The sequence below is a fragment of the Kogia breviceps genome, chromosome 8 (genome assembly GCF_026419965.1).
Source record: "Kogia breviceps isolate mKogBre1 chromosome 8, mKogBre1 haplotype 1, whole genome shotgun sequence".
Classification (NCBI taxonomy): Eukaryota; Metazoa; Chordata; class Mammalia; order Artiodactyla; family Physeteridae; genus Kogia; species Kogia breviceps.
Window position 1 is genome coordinate 33759080 of NC_081317.1, and position 23891 is coordinate 33782970.

General features: G+C 43.1%; 1 protein-coding gene across 3 annotated transcripts in view; it reads left to right on the top strand.

The window, feature by feature from the left end:
- FAM120A (family with sequence similarity 120 member A) overlaps window positions 1-23891 on the top strand; it is a 104570-nt gene that overhangs the window by 46502 nt on the left and 34177 nt on the right. For all 3 annotated transcript variants that reach the window (XR_010841915.1, XM_059072922.2, XM_067041162.1), the window contains exons 6-10: window positions 4744-4841; window positions 5091-5368; window positions 16498-16585; window positions 18357-18584; window positions 21167-21341. Coding sequence is in view for 2 of the 3 variants with exons in the window: in XM_059072922.2 (XP_058928905.1) it covers window positions 4744-4841; window positions 5091-5368; window positions 16498-16585; window positions 18357-18584; window positions 21167-21341 (867 nt within the window). In the remaining variant the exon portion in view is untranslated. The remainder of the gene's footprint in view (window positions 1-4743; window positions 4842-5090; window positions 5369-16497; window positions 16586-18356; window positions 18585-21166; window positions 21342-23891) is intronic.

Here is a 23891-nt window from a genome sequence, read left to right on the forward strand (position 1 = left end):
GTTGCTGTCTGGTTTAAAAGACTGCAAGGAGTGTCTTCCTGAGATGGGCACAGCTTGTCATCAGGTCTGTTGGTGGCTTCTCAGTATTCAGTGACAGACGGGACTGCTAGTTGAGTTTATCAGTGACTTCCAAATAAAGGCCTTTAGACTTTCCTTTTAGGTTGTGGTTTTTAGAATTCACAGATGGACAGAAACTGCTTTGTCTTGATTTATCATAGACTTATAAAACCATGTAGGTGGCTGAATGAGATTTAAGAGTTCTTTTCTTTTGCTATTTAACGCCTACGATTCAAACCTGATTAAGTGAACTCAGGAATTTAATAGATTTGGATAAAATTTGGGATAAGTTTCTCACTATTCAGACTCTTGCTCTTCAAGACTCAGGTATCACATGGATTTGAATAATACTGTATCCTTTGAGGTCCACACACGTGCTATCCAAACGCAAGGGCAGAAGAGATTTGGATAACCAGGGATGCTGTGTAAGCACCAGGATACCTCCTGACCATGGTGTATTCCTACACCAACTGTCAAGCAGTCAAAGCAGCCCTTGTCATTGTTGAACAGCTCTCGTTCTCAGAAAGGTCTTATTTATTGATATATTAACCTGAAATGTGCTTCCCTAGGTTAAGTTTTTTCATTGCTCATAATTCTTTCAGGTACCTACTTGCTTTATTCATGATCTTACTTTAATTTGCCCTATACTTAGCCTTCCATTGTGAGGGCTTCTATCCTGGACAGTGGCCTCTGACTCTTCCTGTGGGGCCTTGCCAGCACTGTGGCCCCAGGTAGGCATCAGCTGCCCCAGCTCTGAGCTCTTGGGAGTTGGTACTCACTAGAATCTGACAAGGTTCAGTCCTCTAAGAGCTGGGATGATTTCTGTCTCCTCCTTCCCGAAAGCCCCATGCCTCCTTGGCTATGCCCGGCATACCAGGCTTCATAGGCCACACCAGTGTCCTGTTGGTTCCCACTGTCCCCAACCCCAGCTTGCCTTCGGAAGCTATTCGTTTGGGAGAGGATGAAAACAAATTACGTAAAATTCTCCTTCATATAACTTTGTACCTTAAGTTCTGTAGTATATTGGTATTGAGTAACTACGTCAACATGGTTAACATAGTTTGAAAATTTTGCTTTGTTTTTTTGCAAGCATTGAAAACTAGTGTTGGTGGTAGGGAATATATTGGTTTATTTATTCTTTAAATTTTCAAAGCTATATTTTTTGTGTAACACTTGAAAATCATGCATCAGCACCCATCTAAATTATAGAATTAAAAAAATATTGCTTTGTTACTATCGTTTGTTTAATGTAACATCTTCACAGTAACATGCCCAGTAATAGATGAATATTTGTTAGGTTGGCGTAGGGGTGACTAGTTCTCAGTAGAGTTTTTGGTTAACACCATTCCTTCTTTTAATCTTACTTTAATTTAGAGAAAAGCTGGTTAGCTTCATACAGGCACAGTAAGTAATTCAAGGGAGTGGATACTGCACAGAGTGTCTTATCTATGAGAGTTCACAGCTAACTAAGCACAGCTGTAAGGGCTGCAGTGCATGCTTTCTTTCTCTTATTCTCAAAGTCATTAATATTTAAATATTTTTTAATTATGAAAATATTTTTCAAATACTAATTAAATACTTTTTTCCCTTTCGTCTGTCTTCATTCTGCATACTTTTCTGACAAAGGCCTACCTCTCTTAGTATTTGTGAAAGGAAGAGAATGAGAAACTGGTGGTGTTAATCTCCACTTTGTGAACTGGTGTCAATTCTGAGAAAGATGTCCTTGTCACACAGAAGACAGACAATGACTCTGCTTAGCTGCACGAGGGCATTGAGAACAAGAACTGATTTATAAGAAGGCATGCAGTATGCAGAGGCAGGCCCTCGCTTATTAGGCATTTCTGCAGCCATCAGAGAAATGTAGACAAATTAATTCACTTAATAGACTAGGTTATGATAGAATAGTAACTAGTCCTGTGGGTTCTCAAAGGTTTATTTGAGGGTCAGTGATTGAAATACAATTTTAGAAAATGTTCTTTCCTTTGAAATCTTTGCTTTTAAGTTATAGTTTTGTGTGTGTTTTGTTTTGGGGGGTTTCTTTTTGTTTTGTTTTAAGGAAAGTTTGTGCTTTCAGGAATTTTGTAGCATATAATGGCCAAAAATAGAGTGAAACATAAATGTTCATCTTCACTTGAATGCTGCTGCATAATTGAAGAGTCCAGTCTCTCATTCTTATTACTCTGAAGTTAAGTGTGGCAGGTCAGCTACAAGGGATTGTGTACTAGAGTTTTTACAGTGATTTAAGTTACAGCATTAGAGCTTGAGTGGATTTCATAATACTCTTTTACCCAAAATCTGGCTAAAACTCAGAATCACCTGAGAAGGGACTTTGACAGTTACGGCATCACGTATCTCACACTCAGAGGTTTGTAACTCATGGACTTACTGTTCGATCAGGAATGTCTCCTTGTGTGTGCGAGTGCAGGCGAATGAATGTGCATGTGTGTCTGTGTGGTGAACATTTGTGTGTATGTGAGCGTGTGGACAAGTGTGTAGATGGGACACCAGCCTCACAGGCACATGTGCCAGCATCACCATTCCCAGCTGTTTGTCCCGCAGCCATCTCTGTTCAGTGGAAGGTGGAAGCTGGGCCAAGCTCTCTGTTCGTGCAAGCTGAGATCAGAGGGCTATGGCATTTCCAACTTGAGCACCAGGCGCTTGAGATGGGATCTTCCAACAGATCATGGCTTCTGAGGCTCATGAGTCTTGTGGGGTAGTAAGAAGTGAGCAACGGCCCAAGCCTCAGTGCTCCCAGTGTCCTTGCGGCCCAGGACTGGACTGACTCAGGGAACCTCAGGTTAGGCATCAGTGGGAGTTTCCTTTCAGAGAATGAGAGGGAGGGTTTGGGGCACTTTATTATTTTTTTTAGTTAAATTAAATGTGTGTTTATTTTTCTTGACAAGTTGTTAGTGGTTTATGGGTTGTGTGTTTCTCATCTGCTGTCCCTCAGGTTTTGAGGTTAGAAAAGAACTCTTCCTGATAAATGACATTCGTGTTGAGGTAGCTCTAGGCTTGGTTTTGTTCTGTCTTTTTTTTTTTTTTTCGGTATGCGGGCCTCTCACTGTTGTGGCCTCTCCCGTTGTGGAGCACAGGCTCCGGACGCGCAGGCTCAGCGGCCATGGCTCACGGGCTTAGTTGCTCCGCGGCATGTGGGATCTTCCCGGACCAGGGCACGAACCCGTGTCTCCTGCATTGGCAGGCGGATTCTCAACCACTGCGCCACCAGGGAAGCCCTTGTTCTGTCTTTAAAAGAAACCTAAGGAAGAGACTGTTCACCTGCTGAACAGTTAGGTGTGGCCGTGGGGGCACCAGTAGGGTCTGTTGTGTGTTCTCACTGCGTGTGTTTTCTCTGTGTCTCCTGCAGTCTGAATCCTGACAACACCCCCAGGTCTTGTAGTAGCCCTGGGCTGGCCCTCGCAGCCTGTCCTCTCAAGCACACCACACCTAACTGTTCAGCAAGTGAACAAAGCCCTGAAGAGTCTCCTCATTTTTATCACATTAGTAAATCATGATATTTTGAAGTGTCTTTGACATGAAGGCCACACTCATCCCCCATCACCGCATGCTGGGGGCGTTGCCCTGCTGGCTTTGCTTGTGCTGACCCCCACCTCTCCTCAGACCCGCAAGGAGACTGAGTGTTGTGGATATGGAGGTTTCTGAACCTTGGGCCGAGTTGATTGCTTTATGTCACGTCTTTAAGCTGACATGGGACCCACTCCTGCCTGATGCTGTGTTTGGGGCCGCTTCTCTACATGGCTTCCATTCTGTGCTTCACCGTTACAAGTTAGCACGAGGATAATGAAGGACAAATGCCAGCATACATCAGAACAGGTTTTATAAAGTCATTTTCTAAGGGAACACAAAATCCCAAGTTTTACTGACCCCGCAGTGCATGTATAATGCATGTGTAACCTGATCATCGTTTCCTTAACAAAGAAAACAAACCAGAAGTATAGGTAGTGACTACCACATTTCACTTTTTTTTGTGTGTGTGTGGTACGCGGGCCTCTCACTGTTGTGGCCTCTCCCGTTGCGGAGCACAGGCTCTGGACGCACAGGCTCAGCGGCCATGGCTCACGGGCCCAGCCGCTCCGCGGCATGTGGGATCCTCCCGGACCGGAGCACGAACCCGTATCCCCTGCATCGGCAGGTGGATTCTCAACCACTGCGCCACCAGGGAAGCCCCATATTTCACTTTTTATATTTAAAAGTGTGCTAGTAGCTACGAACCTAATTTTAGTTTAAATAGAAAAATTCCATTGTTTCACGTATGGAAGGGGAAGTGCTGTGTCCTTCTTTTGTCCCTTTAGTGCTTAGAGTACTACAGGGCTTCCAGCTTTGTCAGCAGTGAGCAGAGAGAGAATAAGAACACCTGTTAAGTTAAAGACAGAGACAAGCCAGGCGTTCAAGGAAATGAACAAAAGCAAAAGCACCATCAGACATTAATTGAAAACTCTTGAAAGTTAGAATTCTAGCCCCAGTGTATAAAATTGGTCATCATAAGATTAAGTATTTTTAATGTTAAACATGAATTTCTAAAGGTTTCTGGGAAGTGGGGCCAGTGGTGTGCTGGCACCTGAGGAGGTGCAAGACAGATGGAGATGTGTGCTAGCCACTGCTGTGTCCTGGGGAATGCCCTTCTGCTCACGGTTGTTTTATTGTTTTCTTTCTGTATTGATGAAACAGCCAGACCAAATCCGTTTGGAATGCCTGGGATAGTGCCACCGTATGTCCCCCCCCAGATGCTCAACATTCCACAGACCTCTCTGCAAGCAAAGCCTGTGGTAAGGCCTTTCCTTTCCTTTCCTTCCTCAGCTGATCTGCCCAGCCTTGGTGCGGGACAGCTGCCTTGAAAGCTGCATATGCATCAAATCTTAATGAATGCTAAAATAATTTCTTAAACTCATGATAGGTGAAGCACCTGCTTCACAGTGTTTGTTGAATTAAAACTTAGCCAAGGCCGGGTTATGCTAATGTGTTCCGGGCCATGCAGGCAGTGTGTATGCTTGTGTGAACTATACCCTCTGTTTCAGGCCCCCCAGGTGCCCAGCCCAGGTGCTCCGGGCCAGGGTCCACACTCATACAGCCTCGCTGAGCCGGCTCTCACCTTGGAAACCAGCGGAAAGAATCTGACTGAGCAGAACTACAGTAACATTCCTCATGAAGGAAAGCATACCCCACTGTATGAACGGTCCTCCCCGATCAACCCAGCTCCAAGCGGCAGTCCCAATCATGTGGACTCAGCATACTTTCCTGGTTCTTCTACGTCATCATCTTCAGACAATGATGAAGGCAGTGGAGGAGCTGCAAAGTGAGTGGTGTATGGAGTAGTTGGTGCTTCCCGGAAGTGTAGCAGCTTCATAAGTAGCTTGTAGTCCCCAGGGAAGCCGCCTTCTGGCTGGCCAGCCCACGGCACCGATGTTTGTGCTCAAACATGCTGTTTGTTATAGGTAGGTGAGTTACTCTGTGCTTGGACCAAGACTCCTCAGACCGAAAGAAAAGGTTAGATGTTTCCTCGAGGCTTCCAAGGTTGAAAATCTGTACTATGCCAGCCCAAAGCCTTGGTGTCCTCCATCCCCCTGCTCTTTTTGGGTGGAATTTTAGGAAAATTAGTTTGTGTGACCACCAAACGTGGTTAAGTTATCTGGTCAAGTTCTGCCTTACCCTTACTCTCTTTTGGGCTGTGATTCCCCTAGTCCCACCCCCAGAAAGCATTTTAAGTTAGACTCCTGTGGCTTTCAGTCTCTTGGCTCCTGGATTGAAGGGGAATCAGAATTTCCTTTCCTCCTGAATTCAGCAACTTGAACCCTAACTCAGCAGCTCATAGGACTGTTCTTGAAATAACACTGTTCACCCAACTAAAACCATGGAAAGCTGCCAGACCCAGGTTGGAATTCTCCCTGTGGAAGGAGTATTTTAAACAATGTGTGTCCCTGAATAAATGCATTTTCAAATACTTAAATTTGTTAGAATCTGATCGAGAAAGTCTTAAAATTCACAGTCCTCCTCCTCCCCTTACATAATCTTATGTTTCTAAGAAACCTGATTCAAAAAAAGAAAGAAGAAAGGAAAGGAAGAGTCTTTCTTTTCTTTACATCTGCATCTCTTTTTCCTCGGTTTGAACTCTGATTCTCAGTAAATGCCCATGGCCAGTTATTGCTCTGTCCGTTTCTGCTCTATGAAAATCTGAGACACAGTTTCCAGTCTTCTTGCAAATTCTATGGGTGTGTCATCTGAAGCCAGATATTCTTCCTCTTTTGTCCTCTTTTTCTCCATCTGTAAAATGGGCACTAATTCTGCTGACCTTGGGCGGCAGTTACTGAGGAGTTTGCTGCCAGCCAGGGATGTGTGCTATTGTGAAACAGAGAAGCATAAAATGCATAAATATTTACTTGTTGTATGTGCAATCCTAAAATTCTAAAATGAAGGAAAAAGTTGTAATTTAGCATTCAGACTTTTAAGTTAACCTTCTAGAAAGATAATATATTTAAGACCTACTGAATGAGAATTGCTCTGTTGGGGCTTAGAAATCTGCAAGTGTAAATGAGACCATATGACTCTTCAGCACAGAGAAGTTTGAGAACAGCTGATCGATGTCTCAGGAGCCCTTTCACTCACTAAGGAACTATGAGTTTTCTTTTCATAATTGACTCATGTCAGCAAGACCAAGATATTTATAGGCAGACTCATTTTAGTAAGAAATATTCTTTCTAGACTCTGAAACACAGGTAGAAATAAGACAGAAAGCCACAGTTTGTGGCTTGGAGTCCTGTGCAGGTGATGAGCATTGTGAGCCAGGAGAGGCCCTGGTCTGGGGAGGTCCAGTGGTGATCCTGTTCCTTCGGGTAGGGATACGGAGATAATGTGAGTTGCCTGCTTAATTTGGCAAGCTGCTCTGTTAGGATATGAGTTGAACTTGAGTGGATAAGATTGCATGAGAGCCCCTCCCTTTTCTTGTGCACACTCAACTCTGCCCTGTTTCCAAAGGTTCTGATCAGTGTCGCCTTCCCTGGAGCTTTTCCTCAATCTTAGTCATTTCTCCTACCTCTGAGCTCTGTAGCACTTAACTGTCTGTACCCCCAACTTGGGGCATTTTTACCTCGTTTTTCTGGAGGCGCCTCTGGAAGGTGAACTCCATATGTGGGGATGGCATGGGCATCTCACCCTCTCGTGGTGTGAAATGTGGTAAAAGAGGCAGAGCACATCCACAATCTGGGATTGAAAGATTGCTAAGCCTGAATCAAGTTATGCGGCTTAGCAATGTTTCCATTTCCTTGAATCTGTTTTTCCATTTATTATAACAAATAAGAGATAGGTGTGTTAAAATTGAGAGGGAGGAGGGAAGGAAAAGGGAATAGGGAGCTTGTACCAGAGGCTTCAGGATCATAAGCCAGGCAGAGTAGGATCTGATTATGGGCATCCCTTACTTGTGGCAGGATGCTAAGAAGGGTAGTGTTCATGATTTCAGGGTGAGGATTCCGGTTGAATAAGTTATGTGTGTACACTTTTGAGGCTGTACATAGGACAGAGAATTGCCCTCCTAGTTGAGAAACTAAGTAGGGGCAGTAAGTCAGGATTTGGTTTACCTTTGGTTTGAACTGAAATTGGGCCTCCTGGATCTGCACTGTGCTCTCAGGATGGTCTTAAGGGAAAGAAATCATCCATTCATTTAGCCGAGCAACACCTGAGCACTTGCCATCTACCGGTGAGCATAGTGGCAGGCAGTGCAGAAATGGCATGCTGATGGAGGCCGGCAAAGAAGGGAGTAGACAAACGAACAGATAACCCAAGTGGTGAGTATGCGAGACAGACACCAGACAAGTGGGTCTGGAGGAGGGATTGCTTCCTGAGAGGCAGGATTTGAGCTGTGACGGAGCGGGGAGAGAGCTGGATGAGTGCGGGGTGGAGGAAGGGGAAGCCAGTGCGGCTGCGGTGTAGAGTGAGGTGGAGGCTGGGTGGTGTACACTCTGAATTCTGTTCTAAGAGTGATGGGAAACATCCACAGTATTTGCTTGGAATGGTCCTGGGGCTAGAGAGATCCTAGTGTTTCTTTGGAAATGAATTTGCTCCAATCTGGGGGCTCTTTGTCCTGGGGATGGGCAGGTGTCTGGGTGGCCAGGCCATTTGGCTGGGGAAATTACTGCACAGTTGAACTGAAGTGCCTCTGGTCGTACCTCCTTCTGCAGATTGACTGTAGGAACATTTTTAATTGCCCTACCCTAAGACACCGACTTGTACAATAGAGAGGAGGGAGGCCTGCACCGGCCCTGGCTGGGTGTCCCCTTTCCTGTTCAGTTCCCTCAGGCATTTGCACTCCTTCCACCATATTCCCCTCAGTACTGGGAAATAATCCTGAATATGGGAGATCACAAAATAAATGACCTCATTTCCCCGGTGGAAAAGAAGTAGCTTTTTTTTTTTTTTTTTTTAGTAGCATTCTTTTTAAAGGATGGTGCTGACGGGTAATGGGGCCTGTTACAGAATAACCCTCCCCAAAATAACCCCCCAAGTAAGTCCCTCCCCCCAAAAAAACCACCCAGCTTCCTACAAATTAAAAAGATAACTGCTTTATATGGCAAAGAATATAAACATGCAGTTCACAGAGGAAACACAGATGGTCAATAACACAAAAGAATGTTGTTCACTCTCACTAAAAAAACATCAAAGGCATGCAACTTAAAACATAACAAGGTACCTTTCTTTAACCTATAAAATTGGCGAACATTGGTTTTTAAAGATGAAGTTCAGTGGGGGACATCGGTGGAGTTGGTGGAACACGAGGTTTAGGCTCTCCTGGCAGGTCCTTGGTCTCTGTGGTCACCATGACCCACAGGTGTCTGAGGGCTGTGGATCTTCCTCCTGGGAGGGTTTGCACCGTCTGTGTGCAAAGGTTGGTGTGGGGGAGCATTTAAGAGCAAAAGATGTGTGTATGCCCCAAATGCAGACAATAGAGACATTCCTTATAGGGAATACCATGGAGCCACTCCAAAGAATGTTCCAATGTGAAAGGAAGTACATGCTAAGGTGTCCTATGGAGGAGTTGCCAGGTGTGAAAATGCCTCTTGGCTGGTCTTCAGGTTCAGATGGTGGCACCTTTGCTGTATGTGTGTATGTATGCACTCGGCAGGCCCTGTCCTTTATCTCCCTCCCTTTTTTAAATACCTTACCTGGCATTTTAGTCTCTTCAGCTGGGAGTGTTCAGGCGTCTTTCCCATCACACTGCTGGAATGGACTTCCTGGGTTGTTGTTCTCTTGAAGTCAGCATGTGTCCCTGCAGGGTTTGCAGGTCTGTGCCAGACAAGGAGTCTCAGGCTACGAGAGGCCCCCTACACACAGCTATGGTGAGTCGGGTGTCCCGGCCAGGGCTGAAGCTGTCCTGAGTCTCCCTGGTGGCTTCGCTTCTGTAGAAACGCAGCCTGCTGCTCTTGCTGTGGTTCTTTGTGTGTCAAAGGACATAGGCCGGTGCCTGGGCAGCTATTCCAAACCAATTATTTTGAAGTAAAATAAGAAAGGAATGTGTTGCCTTCTAACTAAATAACTTTTTTCCTATTCCTTTTCTTAGAGTATCATCAGCATATACTTCTTTCTCTATTATTGGTTAAAATGTAAAAAACCAAACCAAACCTCAGGCTGTATTCTTGTTTTTCTTTTCTTCTTTCCTGGTCTTTGTCAAATCTTTGTAATTCTGTTTTGGTTGAATTAAGAATTACAGCTGAATTCTTGTGGAGGTGTATATATTATTTTCATAGTCATGAGTCTGATCTGAGGTTGCTAATTTGCAGTTTTCAGTTATTTTGTATCTTCTTTCTAATTACCATTTCAGTACACAGTTATAGAATTCAAACATTAGAAAATACAATATAGGAAATCCCCCATGATCCCACCTCTAGAGAGACAACTGTTTTCAAAAGACTGGTGAATATCCAAACACCTTATTTTTTTACTGCATATACTAACATAGGGTTTTTATAATAATGAGATCTTAGGGACAGCAACTTGCCTTTTTTCTCTTTTCCTTTTTATACTGACTACACTTATGTAAGTATGTATTCTTATTTGTATGTATAAATGTAAATATGTATGTGTACACTGAATATTGCTTCAGTGTTTTTGCATGTCATTACTGACATTTTTTTTAACATCTCTATTGGAGTATAATTGCTTTACAATGGTGTGTTAGTTTCTGCTTTATAACAAACTTAATCAGTTATACATATACACATGTTCCCATATCTCTTCCCTCTTGCGTCTCCCTCCCTCCCACCCTCCCTATCCCACCACTCTAGGTGGTCACAAAGCACCGAGCTGATCTCCCTGTGCTATGCGGCTACTTCCCACTAGCTATCTAGTCTACGTTTGGTAGTGTATATATGTCCGTGCCACTCATTACTGACATTGTTAAATGGATATTTTAAAGTCCTATTAGAGAAGACTAACTTAATTTTTCTCCACTTTGTGACTTCATTTGTATAGATTTGTTCTCTTTCCCTGTACATTTACGTACACATCGATTTGAAGGAATCGTGTCATGGTGGCGTCTGTTGTATAAGCTTTGCATGCCCCCATGTGGTCCCTGTGGGACCAGATCTGGGCTATAGAAGGTCGCTGTCAGTGCCTGAGAGACTGTTAACCAGTGCAGAGACCCAGTGCTGTCAGGACCCAGTACCCCAACCTCCCATGGCTTGTCTTGCTAGATACCAGTTGCCACTTGGGATTATGTGACCCAGAGCTCCCTGGGCCCAATGTGCCCAATGTGAATGGGAGGGCTCTGGGTTGTTTGTGATTTAAATCAGTTGATGAGTAACCACAGTAAGTGACAGCTATCACTACTATTTAAAAACTAACTATGGGTCCAATAAAATACCAAAACATATGACTTCATCCTTTTTTTTCTGCGGTACACGGGTGTCTCACTGTTGTGACCTCTCCCATTGCGGAGCACAGGCTCCGGACGCGCAGGCTCAGCGGCCATGGCTCACGGGCCCAGCCGCTCCGCGGCATGTGGGATCTTCCCGGACCGGGGCACGAACCTGTGTCCCCTGAATCGTCAGGCGGACTTTCAACCACTGCGCCACCAGGGAAGCCCATGACTTCATTCTTAATGTAAAACACCTAAAGAATTTCATTTAGCGCCCTTGATCTGGTGTCCTAGGAAATATGCTTCTTCTAATGCATCTTTTTTCCTTTAAGTGGTATTGGTGTTCCACTCTAAGCCCTGTCAGGCTTCCTCTCCAAAGAAACTGTGTGGTTTGCAAAGACAATTACATGATACCCTGCCCTAGGGTACCCAGTCCCAGACAGGCTAAATACAGCTGCAGATTTTTCCTTTCAGATTGTTATGCTGTTGTGCCAGACAAATGGCTACTTTACATTTATATACTGATTTTTTAACATAAGGTAACATTTCTAATATCTTCTCAGAAAAACTATTCTGAATTTTTATGTTTGGTAAAAATTAATTATCTATGCCATCATAGGGAGAAGGGTCTGTATTTGTTCTAGCCACCTACTGACCCATGTAGGCATTTTTTGTCGAGCTCATCTGACTCAGGTGTCTCTGAACCTTCACTTGGGTGGGAAAAGCGTGAGAAGTCCTGACAAACACGAAAGAGTAGCATTCAGGACCAGAGGCCCATCTGACTGCTGCACAGGAACAAGACCAGTACTTCTCTGTTACCAGCTTTTTATGAAAGTATCTGAATGTGTGACACTAGCTTAATTTGGGGCATAGGGAGACTGTACCTAAGGTGTTTGTATGTGATAATCTTGTGGCTTTCCTTATCAGGGAGCTCAAATCTTCACCCTCTGTAGTAGAAGCACCTGACTGCCAGGTCCCTTCCTCAGAATTCTTGGGGGTCTGTTGAATGAGAACAGGCTGTGGATCAAGTCTCCCTTCCATTCCTGAGTTGGGGAGCATATGGAAATGAAAATGTATGCACGCTTGTTGAAGCTTTACATGGTTTAACCATATCTGTGACCTTACACACATACACTAGATAGTGCTACTGAAGGTTTGATCTTTCATGTTTTGCTTCTTCCCTTTAGTTTTATTTGACTTTTCTATTGACAGGTAAGTCAGCTTGTGGTCAATGCTATCTTCCTTTTCTGTTCCATAAAAACAAACCACAACCATGGCAGGGGGGCAGACTGCTCAGACACTTTTACACTTGGTGTAAATGGACACCAGTCTATTTCCATGCTAGCATCACCAACCTGCTGACTACAGAAATGTGTAGGAGAGAATTCAGTGGTTAGGACAATTGGCTACTTTCAACCAGCTTTAGTGCAGAAACAGCCCCAGGTGTCCTGGAATGCAGTGAGGCCTTGCATCGCCTCCTGAGATTCCACAGAACCTAGTGGTGTGATGCTGGTCTTTCTCCTTGCCACCAGTCTGGTATGAGGGTATCTGGTATGAGGGTAGTTCTTTTCTGTTGATTGTCTGCTACGTCATAAGTGCAGCTTATGGCTTTTTGGTAATAGCATGTGGTAATGTCTGGAATGGTGGGTCTGGGTTTGAATCCAGTCACTTTTGCTGTGGCTGTGAGTGGATTCCTTCTCTCTCAACCCAAATTTTACCAGCAGAGAGTTTTGCCTTGGGGTGAGCAGGAGAATTCAACTTGAGAACACATGCACAATTTCCTGTGGCCTGCATGGATCTCAGCAGGTCTCCCCAGGGCACAGCTGATGAAAGTTCACGTCGACATTAGCAGTTCCAAATGTGATTATGAGGTAGGAGCAGTTGTATAGAATGAAACCTAACTGAATATACAAATAATTCTGAAATCTCTAATCTATCTTGTTCTTCAAAGCAAGGCATTTGTTATATTCAAATATTTTGTTTTCTTAAGTTTTAAAGTAATATAGTTATCCTATTGAAATATTCTGGACTTTAAAAAAATTGGCCATTGTCAAGATTATTTTCAGGCAGAATTTTAGATTTTATAGTACAGTATTAAAAGGTCTTATGAAGGACTTCCCTGGTGGTGCAGTGGTTAAGAATCCACCTGCCAATGCAGGGGATATGGGTTCGAGCCCTGGTCCAGGAAGATACCACATGCCGCGCAGCAGCTAAGCCCGTGCACCACAACTACTGAGCCTGTGCTCTAGAGCCCGCGCACCACAGCTACTGAGCCTGCATGCTGCAACTACTGAAGCCCGCGTGCCTAGAGCCCGTGCTCTGCAACAAGAGAGGCCTGCGAACCACAACGAAGAGTAACCCCCACTCGCCACAACTAGAGAAAGACCTCGCACAGCAGTGAAGACCCAACACAGCCAAAAAAAATAAATTTAAATAAATAAATAAAAAAAATAAAAGGTCTTATGAGCATTTAGATTATGACATTATTTTTAGTTTGATAATCTATATAAAACAAACCTAAGATTTATAAATAAAAATTCTATGTGATCTTAAGTGGGACAAGCTTTCCACTTGGGTAGTGTTGGTATGGTCTCCCCACCACACTGTACCCATATAAAACCCAGGTTTTATACCTTCTTTGCCATATACCTTTAGGCTACAGTTATGTGATTTATTTGTTTAACATTCAACTGTTGGACACCTGTTCAGCAGTGACTATAAGGTCTTATTATCTTCATGGAGTTTATAATTGAATGATGAAAACAGACAGTAATTAGAAATAGTGCTGAATATGATGCATGCCATGAAGGAAACACAGAAATGAGAATAACAAGGATGGGGTGGTCAGGGAAGGCTGCACCCAGTTGCAGCCAAGTCGTACAAGATGAGGCATCACATGTATACAAAAACGTCAATCTGTTGTAAAGAGGGAGGGGTAGCAGTCCAGCAGGGCATGGAAGGTAATTGCAGTCCTTACACCTGACCAAGAACTTGTATCCAGAACATATAATTTCTTCCTGTAAGCCCATAAGAACATTCTCTACATTCTCCCACCTATTGTAGAATGTTTGAACAGGCACAACACGAAGGTGTCACACATGGAGAGATGCTTATCTTCATCATTATCAGAGAAGTGCAAATTAGACTGCTGAGATTCATTGCATTCCCTCCCAAAAGGCTAACACAAGAACAACAAAATACTAAGTGCATCAAGGGCAGGGATCTCTTGCAGGGCTGGATTACAGATCCAACTGTGGCATGCCCCCACAATGGGATGCATGCAGCACTGAGACCGAACCAGCACTGTGTACAATAGTATTGTTGAGCCAAAACTCCTGGACACAAAAAATGTACAATCGCATGATTCTCTTTATATCGCGTTCAAAACCAGATAGCAGAAGTCTTTGCTGTTAGAAGTCAGAATAACTGTTGCCATTGAGGAAGTGTCTGGAGCAGTTCAAGAAGGGGATCCTGGGATGTCAGCCCTGAGTTGATTTGGTTGCTTACATGGTGTGTTCAGTTTGTGGACATTCATTAAGCTGTTCACATGTGCATTTTATTGATATGTTATTACTTAAATGTTTAAAATTGTAGGTAACAAATATTATGTTTCTTTATAAAACATGTAAGTATCCAAATAATTTGTTCTAAAATTTCACAGAATAAAAGTCACCAACCTTTTAAGCAGCTCTATACCACATTCTAATGGAATACTCACTTTGGATGTATGTATGACGAGATTGTCCACTCTCTGTTTCCCTATTTCACAGGTCCTGGCACAGTTATCACATAACATGTCCTGACCAGTAGACACTCAACAAGTAATTGATTCACTAATCAATTTGTCCAGCTTCTTACCTACTCACCCATGTAGTAGCTGCTTTTCTCTCGGATTTTAAACAGGATGTATCACTATGCTCTTGGAATACTTACATTTATTTTTATGCCTCCTCATCACTTGGGTTTCCTCTGGTTTTGCAGAGTTGTAGCCTGAGATTGCACACATGAGTAGCAAACTTGGACAGAACAGTGGTTTCTCTGAGTCCTCACTGAAGATAGGGAGCCTGGATGCTGGATAACTGGGCATCTGGGTGACCTTGCTTCATGCGGATGTACTGGGGTATCCCATCCCGTGACTGGGATCAAGGAGCTAGAATTAGACTCCTAAGTATCACAACATGGGACACGATTCTTGGTTTAAGGTGGGACAGGCTTCTCATTTCTTTTTTGCAACTGCTTTTTTTTTTTTTAAGTAGAACTAAAATGAAGTTGCTTGGAAGATAGAATTACCAAGTCTCAAAATCTCTGTTTGTCATGCGAGTCAGAAAGGCAAACCAAGTAAAAGCTTTCTACGTTGGCTTGGCTTGCCTTGTGGCCAGCACTGGTTTTAGAAGATAATTTTGGCATGGAGCCCTGCAGGGGAAGGGACAAGCGAAGGGTGTATGCCTATAGTGGCCCAGGCCATCCCTACAGCTCGCCAGCATTGCATCCCTGCTCAAGCCCCTCTAGATTCCCTACTCCTCCAGGATAGTACTTTTCACAAAATTTGCCCAGGTACCGAAGTAAATTTTCTTTTACATTGTGGCCCATAATACACAAAGAGTTTTTGAAATAATAACATTCATACCACATTCACTGCATCTGGTCTATTCCGTTTCTTTTTTTTTTTTTTTTGGCTGCACTTCGCAGCATGTCGGACCTTAGTTCCCTGACCAGGGATCGAACCTGTGCCCCCTGCAGTGGAAGTGTGGATTCTTAACCACTGGACCGCCAGGGAAGTCCCCATTTCATTTTTTAAAAAATGGGTGTTAAACCCACTACATTGTTTTCTCAGGCTACTAATGGGTCACAACCCACAGTTTTTTAAGAACACTGATTGAAATACCTCATTCTGGCACTTAAGATACTCTGTAATCTTCCCCATCTCTTTATCCCACTTTTACTTTGCCAAATAAAGTTATTCCCCAAATAAGATTCAGTTAACTCCCTGTTCTCTGAGCTCACCAAATCCATTCCCTCTTCTTGGGCCTGGAAGGCGCCCTCCCACCTCTGACTTGTTCGTGTGAGTTATCCCGAGCCTTTGCTCCCATGCCCCTTTCCATGAATAGGAGTGCCCCCCTGAATTGTCAGTTGACATGTAATACCTCACATTTATTTATAAATTGAGTAACATGTGACCCAGATAACATTCAATCTTCTACTGCCTGATAATTATCAACTAAATATGATTTTTTTAATCTTACTCTCCAAGATGACTGAGCTCCCAAAGGCGAGGTCTGCATTTGTCTCCTCTGTACCCTGAGGCACTAGCACATCCTAGACCATCTTTAAGCCGAGCAGTGAGGCATAAGTTAGGTGCTTGATTTCTCTTCCACAGTGGGTGGTTACCACCTACCTGTTTGAAGTAGGTGGAAAGTGTTCCCATGATAGGATTCTCTCTGGAGATAGGTTGTTGGGGGAGGTGAGATCAGGAAAGCATAAGGTATCACTGAGTCTGTAGGCTTAGTGCAGGCCCTTATTATCATGAGCATGTGTGGGAAGTGGTCGACACTAATCAGTATTCTTGTTCATTTTATGTTCAGCCATATCAGTGGGAACAAAATTGGCTGGGAGAAGACAGGAAGCCATTCAGAACCTCAAGCACGGGGAGACTCAGGAGACCAAACAAAGGTAGTAAGTCTATGCCTTTTATTCTTTCAAATTCTCCTTCTCAGCATATAGTGCCAGGGATTGGTTTAAAGTAAAATGCTCTCTTTTTTTACGCGTGTTATTTATGAGCAATACATTGGCAGGGGTGAGAGAGGAAGGAGGAACCCCAGGGCTGTGCTGCCACCAGCCTGCTTTCTTTCACAAGGCAGGGTGGTGACCTGGTAGAGATCCTCTTCTCTCTGCTCGCTGCATAGCCTTCCAGAGCCCTCATTTCTTGTAGGGTTTTTGTGGTGATTAAGTGAGAAAACCACCTGGGATGTACACATTAAAAATGAAAAAGATAAACTAAATTTTATTTTCCTTTATTTTCTATTTCTACCTGTTAATATTCCTCTCTAGAAATAGCTGTTTAACTTACAAAGACACATCTGTCCCCACATGTGATCACTTAGGATGAGCTAGTCTCCGGCTGGAAGAGGGCTTGTTTTATACAAGGTGATGGAATATTAGAAATCTGTTTAAAACTCTGAAATAGTCTCACTGTTGAATGATTATCCTGCAAACAGGTAACAGAAATGCTTTCTGGATACCTACTATTTGTAAAGTACCTCCCAAAGCATTTTCAGTTTTTCATGTCTACATTCTATGGAATGGACAGTGTACAAAACACTCGTGAGTTATCCATGAGTTGTTCATCTTAAGACTAATTTTGGCACTTTACGTTTTAATGGATAAAATTAAGCACTTGTTGCATACCACTGTAAAGAATACATTTCGTCTCAAAACAGAAAAATGTATATTTTTTAAGGTGCCACAAAATCAGTGAGCAATTATTATTACTAGGATTTATTGTGAGAAAAAAAAAGTTTACTGCAAAAATAATAATTGCTCTTGGTAAACAATTAGGAATTTGCTAAAATTTGTAAAGAGAAAACTAAGACTCTCCCTCTGCCTTTCCTCCCCTTGGTCCTGCTGCCTTGCAGCAATCCAGCACTGAGGTAATCATTTGGTGTCCACACTCTTTCCTATTCATGTACATACATTCTGTATTTTGGTGATTGGTTGTTACAGAATGGGTATTTTTCACCTGACAGTTTACCATGCACATATTTCTCTGTTAGTATATATAGATCTGACTCATCATTTTGAATGGTATTAGCTTGTTCTTTGGTTTTAATTTTTGGTAGATAGTTCTCTACATATACTTAATTTGGGGCTTTTAATGACCTAAGAGAATGCCTGAGGTTTGGTTTTTGTTTCTTCTTTAAATAACAACTGGTGGTGGTGGTGGTGGTGAAGAGCAGGCCTGACTCAAGCCTAGTTTTGAGTCCCAGGTCCATGAGTTACTGTTCTTGTTACCACGGATGAAAGACATACCCTCTCAGAGCATTAGTTTTTTTATCTGTAGAGAGGATGATGCCTATTTAGTTTAGGAAGGGTCTCCAAGGAAAGCAGAAACACAGGAGTTGGACACATGGGGGGAGCCAGGTGGGACCAGGGTTAGCAACCACAGAAGGCCATTCACCCCACGGGGATCCCAAGGGAGGAGCCATGGGTGGGGGTCACCCAGCAGAAGCTGCAGCAGTCCTCCAGGCTCCCACCCCCAACACAGGCATAGTGGGTGTCCAATTACCACTTCCTCTCTCCAAGGAGGTCATAGCTCCCTTGTCCTCATTGGCGAAGTTGTTAATCACGTCTCTGGATAGGACTCTGTGTTGCAAGTGGACAGACAGGTTAAAGGAGTGGAAATGTGACATGAAACCATTTTCCCCTCTCACCCATTGCTCTGTAGGCAGAAGGTTCGTCCACTGCCTCTTCGGGCAGCCAGCTTGCTGAGGGAAAGGGGAGCCAGATTGGCACTGTTCAGCCAATTCCGTGCCTCCTGTCCATGCCCACCAGGAACCACATGGACATCACCACCCCGCCCCTGCCCCCCGTCGCGCCTGAGGTGCTGAGAGTGGCCGAGCACCGGCACAAGAAGGGGCTGATGTACCCCTACATCTTCCACGTCCTGACAAAGGTATGCACAGGGGCTGCGGGTGTGGCCGTCATCTCACAGTGGTCACTCCTGTGGAGTGTGCCCTTGTTCCTTTTGGAACTGCTTTTTATCTTAACAGCTACTTGAAACAAAGTTCATTTTCCCTTTTCTAAACTTGGAGAAAAAAGATGGAAATTTATACTTACAAATACAATAAAAGAAGAACTTGGGAAAAGTCTTATTTTCCTCTTCAATTTAATACAAAATATTTTTGAAACTTCTAATTAATGGCACGTCATATTATTTTCTGATTTGTAATTTTATTCTTTTTATTTCTAATTTCAAAATTTCCTACATCATGTTTATGCTGTAGTGTCAAGTTAAATTGTGATGTCACGTTCAATATCTGATTTATCATCTGTCCTAGAAATACCCAACTTCTGAGTGGCTGATAGCAGTTCATGTAATTTGACTTGTTCCTCTACCTCACTGAGCACTTACAGCAAAAAATGGAATACAGGACCTCGTCGATTTATTATTATCTTACTAAATGTATGCTTAAATAGATATACAGTGTGGCATTAATTGTTTCTGAATCTTAGTGTCTTGAATAGATATGTGTACTTAAATTTCCTCAATGATTTGTAGTCTTTATGTTTATAATCACAGACCTACAGTTTAACAAGTTAACTTGGCGACCAGATTTTTCATGCAGAATTGGTTCATTACTGTATGTATATTTAACATGTTTTCATCAGTATCTATACCACCATATATGATCAACCTTTTTTCTTCCTATTTTCTGTTGTCCATCTATGGTTTGTAGAATGGAGTCAGTAAATACAAAAGTCACTCCCATGCCACAGCACTCCTGAGCTGGACTTTAACCGTTAATTGACTAATTTGAACTGCTTACTTTTATATTTTATAAATTAAAGGACATGAAGAATATTATATTTTATAAAATAAAGGAAAAGAAGACCAGTACTACTTATTCAGGTCCTTTAATGTATTTTAAAATTGTAATTGCCTCCAAGTCTCATCTGTTATTTGACATGGGTATGCATGTGTGGTATCACTTCTCTGATTATGGTTATAAAGTAAACATTTTATTTTTCAGGTCCAACATAAATTATAAGGGTAAGTGAAAGTTACTGTTGCGGGAAAAGGATTTTGCTAAGTTTAAAGGGACCCGAGTTTGGGGAAGATTGTGTTCTTTCTCTTTGTGGTTGTTTGGAATATGAGGTCCCTGGACCCCCTGCTGTTTGTGCCCTGCCATGCTGGTGGATCTGACTTGGGGACTGTCCGTTAAATCAGTCTGAGTGATGCAAACTGCCTGTCCTCCTCTTCGGTACTCACTGATTTCAAGGGCAAATATTGATAAAATCACTGTGGTTGAGAAAAGTGAACTCGACTATCTTCTGATTTTAAGGTGCCATTTAAAATTTTTCAATATATTTGGGAAAAGTTTAGACTAAAATGTGTACTGTTTCTTGGGAGCTGAGTAGCTCTGGTATTAAATTGTCCAGGCTGAGAAATTTGCAGTGAAGTGAAGCTTCATAGTAAGAATGTAGAGAATCATCAAAGCCTCATAATATTGAGAGAGTAATACTCACTAGATGAGTGTTAACCACATGTAGCTAGCTACTAGATTAATGAGTATGAAGGTTCTGATAAGGGAAAAGACCAATTTTGAAATAAAATTTATGTGAAAGAAAGAGCAAATGCAATGACATAATTAAAAGTATGTATCAATATAGTTAATAGACATTGGAGGTCATAAATATATTTTTATGTTATGAATATACATAAATAAAATTCCTTGTGAAATCTCTTGAGATGTACCTTGATGGCATAAAATATTCAAGACAAGACCAGGGTCTCAGGTGCAGGTGGTCGTAGCAGTCATTTGTCTCCTAGAGCCACAACAGAGCCCCTGCTGTGTTGGCAGAGGGGGATGGGGGTGATGAACAGAACGGGGCTTCCTTCGTTTTCTGCCCCCAGTGACAGTCAGGCCCTCTCATTCAGTGTGACGCGTCTGTTGAGTACTTGGTGCACTGGGGCAGAGGCCTGATACATGCCAAACACTTTAAAAATGAATAACGCTTAAAAGAGTTCTCTTAGGTAGATCGTTTTTGTGTATGGTAATTTTTTATGGAAGAGCTTGGTAAAGAAAATTTGTGACCATTTTATTTTCAGGATGCTCATTTCTTGGATTTCATATAGGTCACTGAAAATTATGAATTTCATTACATATGGCTATCTTGACTCATAAATTAAATTTGCCACTTCTCAGCATTTTCTATTCTATTTGTTGTCTGATGTTATCTATCTAGACTGTTTCAAAGACTTTGGGATCATCTACATGGTTTTCTTTAGTTCTTGGTTCCAGATTAAAAATAAAACAATGTAGATTTTATTTTGACTCTTTGAGCATATGTTTTGACTACAACTTGCTAAATGAACTCTTCCTAAACATCTTGATGTAGGCAACTGATTAAGCAATTGATTTGGAATAGAATTGCAATTTCGTTAACTGGAGATAATACAGTATATTTCTGTGAGTTTATTGTAAATTCAACATGAAAAACGTGCAATATTATTCTGCTTTCTTCCATGCAAAGGGTGAAATCAAAATTGCTGTTTCTATTGAAGATGAAGCCAGCAAAGACCTGCCTCCCGCCGCCCTGCTCTATAGGCCAGTTCGTCAGTATGTTTACGGAGTCCTGTTTAGCTTGGCAGAAAGCAGAAAGAAAACTGAGAGACTTGCTTTTAGAAAGAACAGACTTCCACCAGAATGTATGTACTGTAAAATCCATTGTTTGTTTTCCTCGGTACCTCGTAATCTCTTGTGCATTTTTAAAGCATTAGAAAGATCGTAACTGAGTTCGCCCTGAGAGTCCCCACATAAAGGAGGTGGGCTTCACTGGGGCTCTTAGGAAAGGAGGACAAGCCACGGGCTGTTTTCCTCAGTAACATCCCAGCAATGGTGTTCATTCAGTAAAATGATAAAACAGCAGGTTTATGCTTTAAATTGCACATTGATCTGGAAACAGTCCTGACGATTGCTGTCCTGCTGTGGTTAGCATGTCCCAGGCAGAGCAACAGCAGTGTCTGCTCTGCTGTCCACGAGATATGGTCCACTCTTTCCAGAAGTCAGTGTTCCTGGGGAGGTCCCACCAGCTGTCCACAGGGCCACTTCTGTGCAGTTGATGTATTGCTGCACACATCCCTGAAGCTGAGAGGGGACTTGTAATGATTTCCCTCAGAGACCTCTAGCTGATCAACTCTGGGGGTGGAGGGAGAAGTGGAAAGACAGAAAATGTCATTTGAAATTTTGGCAAAAGTTGAGGTCAGAATATTCCCTCTTCTAGTGAGCCAGTGTAATTTTTGGGGGAAAATCCTGCCTTTCTGTTCTAGGTAACTTTATCTGCTAATGTAGGGAATGTAGAAGTCACTATATTTAGTAGGAAATGAGAAAAGGTTCACAAAACATGCAGTCTAAAATAAGAATATTATGAAGTGTAGAAATTGTAGATTACTAGATCATCCTCTAAACTAAGGATATTTACTAACAAATCACCTTCTTGTATGGCAGGTCAGTGCAGGCCTGGTAACATGGGTGAAGCTGACCAGTTCAGGGACAAGTGTGGGAGTGGGTCTTACTTATCTTTGGAACTCAAAACTAGAGAGATTCTCCAATGCTAAAAACTCAGTACTATAGATTCCTAAGGTTTCTATTTGTAATTACTATGACACGATTGTGATTCTGTAAGCCTTTAAAATGAAACCATCTGTCACTACCCTTACTTGAAGATAGTCATACTGAGAGTGGCGTGTGACTGTAGCTGGAGAAGGTGATGCCGGCTCTGCAGGGCCACCTCTAGCTGATGCTTCTACTGCCTTGATCAGGGCTGTAGACACCATGTGAATACCGAGTGTTGTCAATGGACACTCTTTTCAAAGGCTCAGTACATTCCGGATGTACAAATCCTCATTCTTTTCTCATGCTGTGTGATTTATTTGCTCAGAAAAGAAGGACCTTTCTTTGCATGGGATTGGTCAGTTTTCTGTGCTGGCCCACCCAGGCAACCCTGGCTCCGCAGCTGTGACGTCCACTTCAGTTCACCCCCATCTTCGTCCCTATAGCCCCTTGGGTCTCTGTTGGGCATAGAATGCTGAGTGCTACAGGGTCCCACGCAGCCCCACTTCCTGCCGTATCCTCAGCTCCATAGCACCACATTGGCTTTCATGGTGAAAGGCTGTGTCTTTCATTTGCTTGTATATTCCAGAAACATAGATATCTTTATGCTTCATACAGCAGCCTGAATATGGCTGGTGTGCTCTGTTCAATTTCCTCAGCAGTGGGCAGCGTGCATCCCTCACGTCTGGTTCAGGGAGTTCTGTGTCACAGGTGAGCTGCAGGTGCCAGGTGCTCTCAGGAAGTGAGAGTCTTGGTCTGTTCTGCCCTGCTGCCAGTCTGAGGCTTTAAAACACTGTGGAACACACAGCTGGCAGCACGTAGCGTGCTCCACTCCCTCATCAGTTAATTTGTACCTGGGTGGTACAGGAGTCTTACTGGCCTGGGAAAGGCTGGCCTGTTAGCAGACAATAGGGGAAGCAGAACCCAGGGGAGAGTATTAACTAAATGGACCAGCATCTTCTGAACATAAGCAAGAGAGAGGCACATTGTGGTGAAGGGCTGAGTGTGCAAACCACACCATAGGGCCCGATGCTGCTCTCCCAGAGAAATGACAGGATCACTTTGCCTGTGGCAGGCTAGTTCTGGCCGGGGCTGGAGGGCATGGGGAATGGCATGATCAAGAGAAGAAGAGAAGAAGCGTGGTACAGTCTGGGTGACTCAGATGAGCTTTGTGAGGCTCTGGATGGAGGTGCCTTGACCTCACTTGGAGCGGGGGAGGCACAGGGGAATACAAAGGAAAGGAGGAGAAAGGTGTACTAGTGTGAGGGGGATGGGGGAAGGGGGAAGTGAGTGGGAGAAGGCCGTAGCTTCAAAGAGAATTTGGCAGGCATGTCTTTTTCCTTTCCTCCTGCCTCCACTCCCCTCCCCACTCCTCTGACTTCTTTTTAAGGATGGGACAGACATAGTTGTTTGTCACTGCTATGTTACTTTTGGCTAATGGGAAACACTGACTCTTATGATGCCACTGATTTAGGTTTCCAAGCCTGCAGCATCTAAGGGACTGTGCATTTTACTATTCTTACCGAGAAAATGCTGTAGCTTCTTGATGGTCTGGATGAGATGGGAAAACAACAATGTCTGATCATGCCAAAAAGAGCATTTTCTCAGGGGTTCTTGGTTGACAAGATTTGAAAATATGTTGAAAT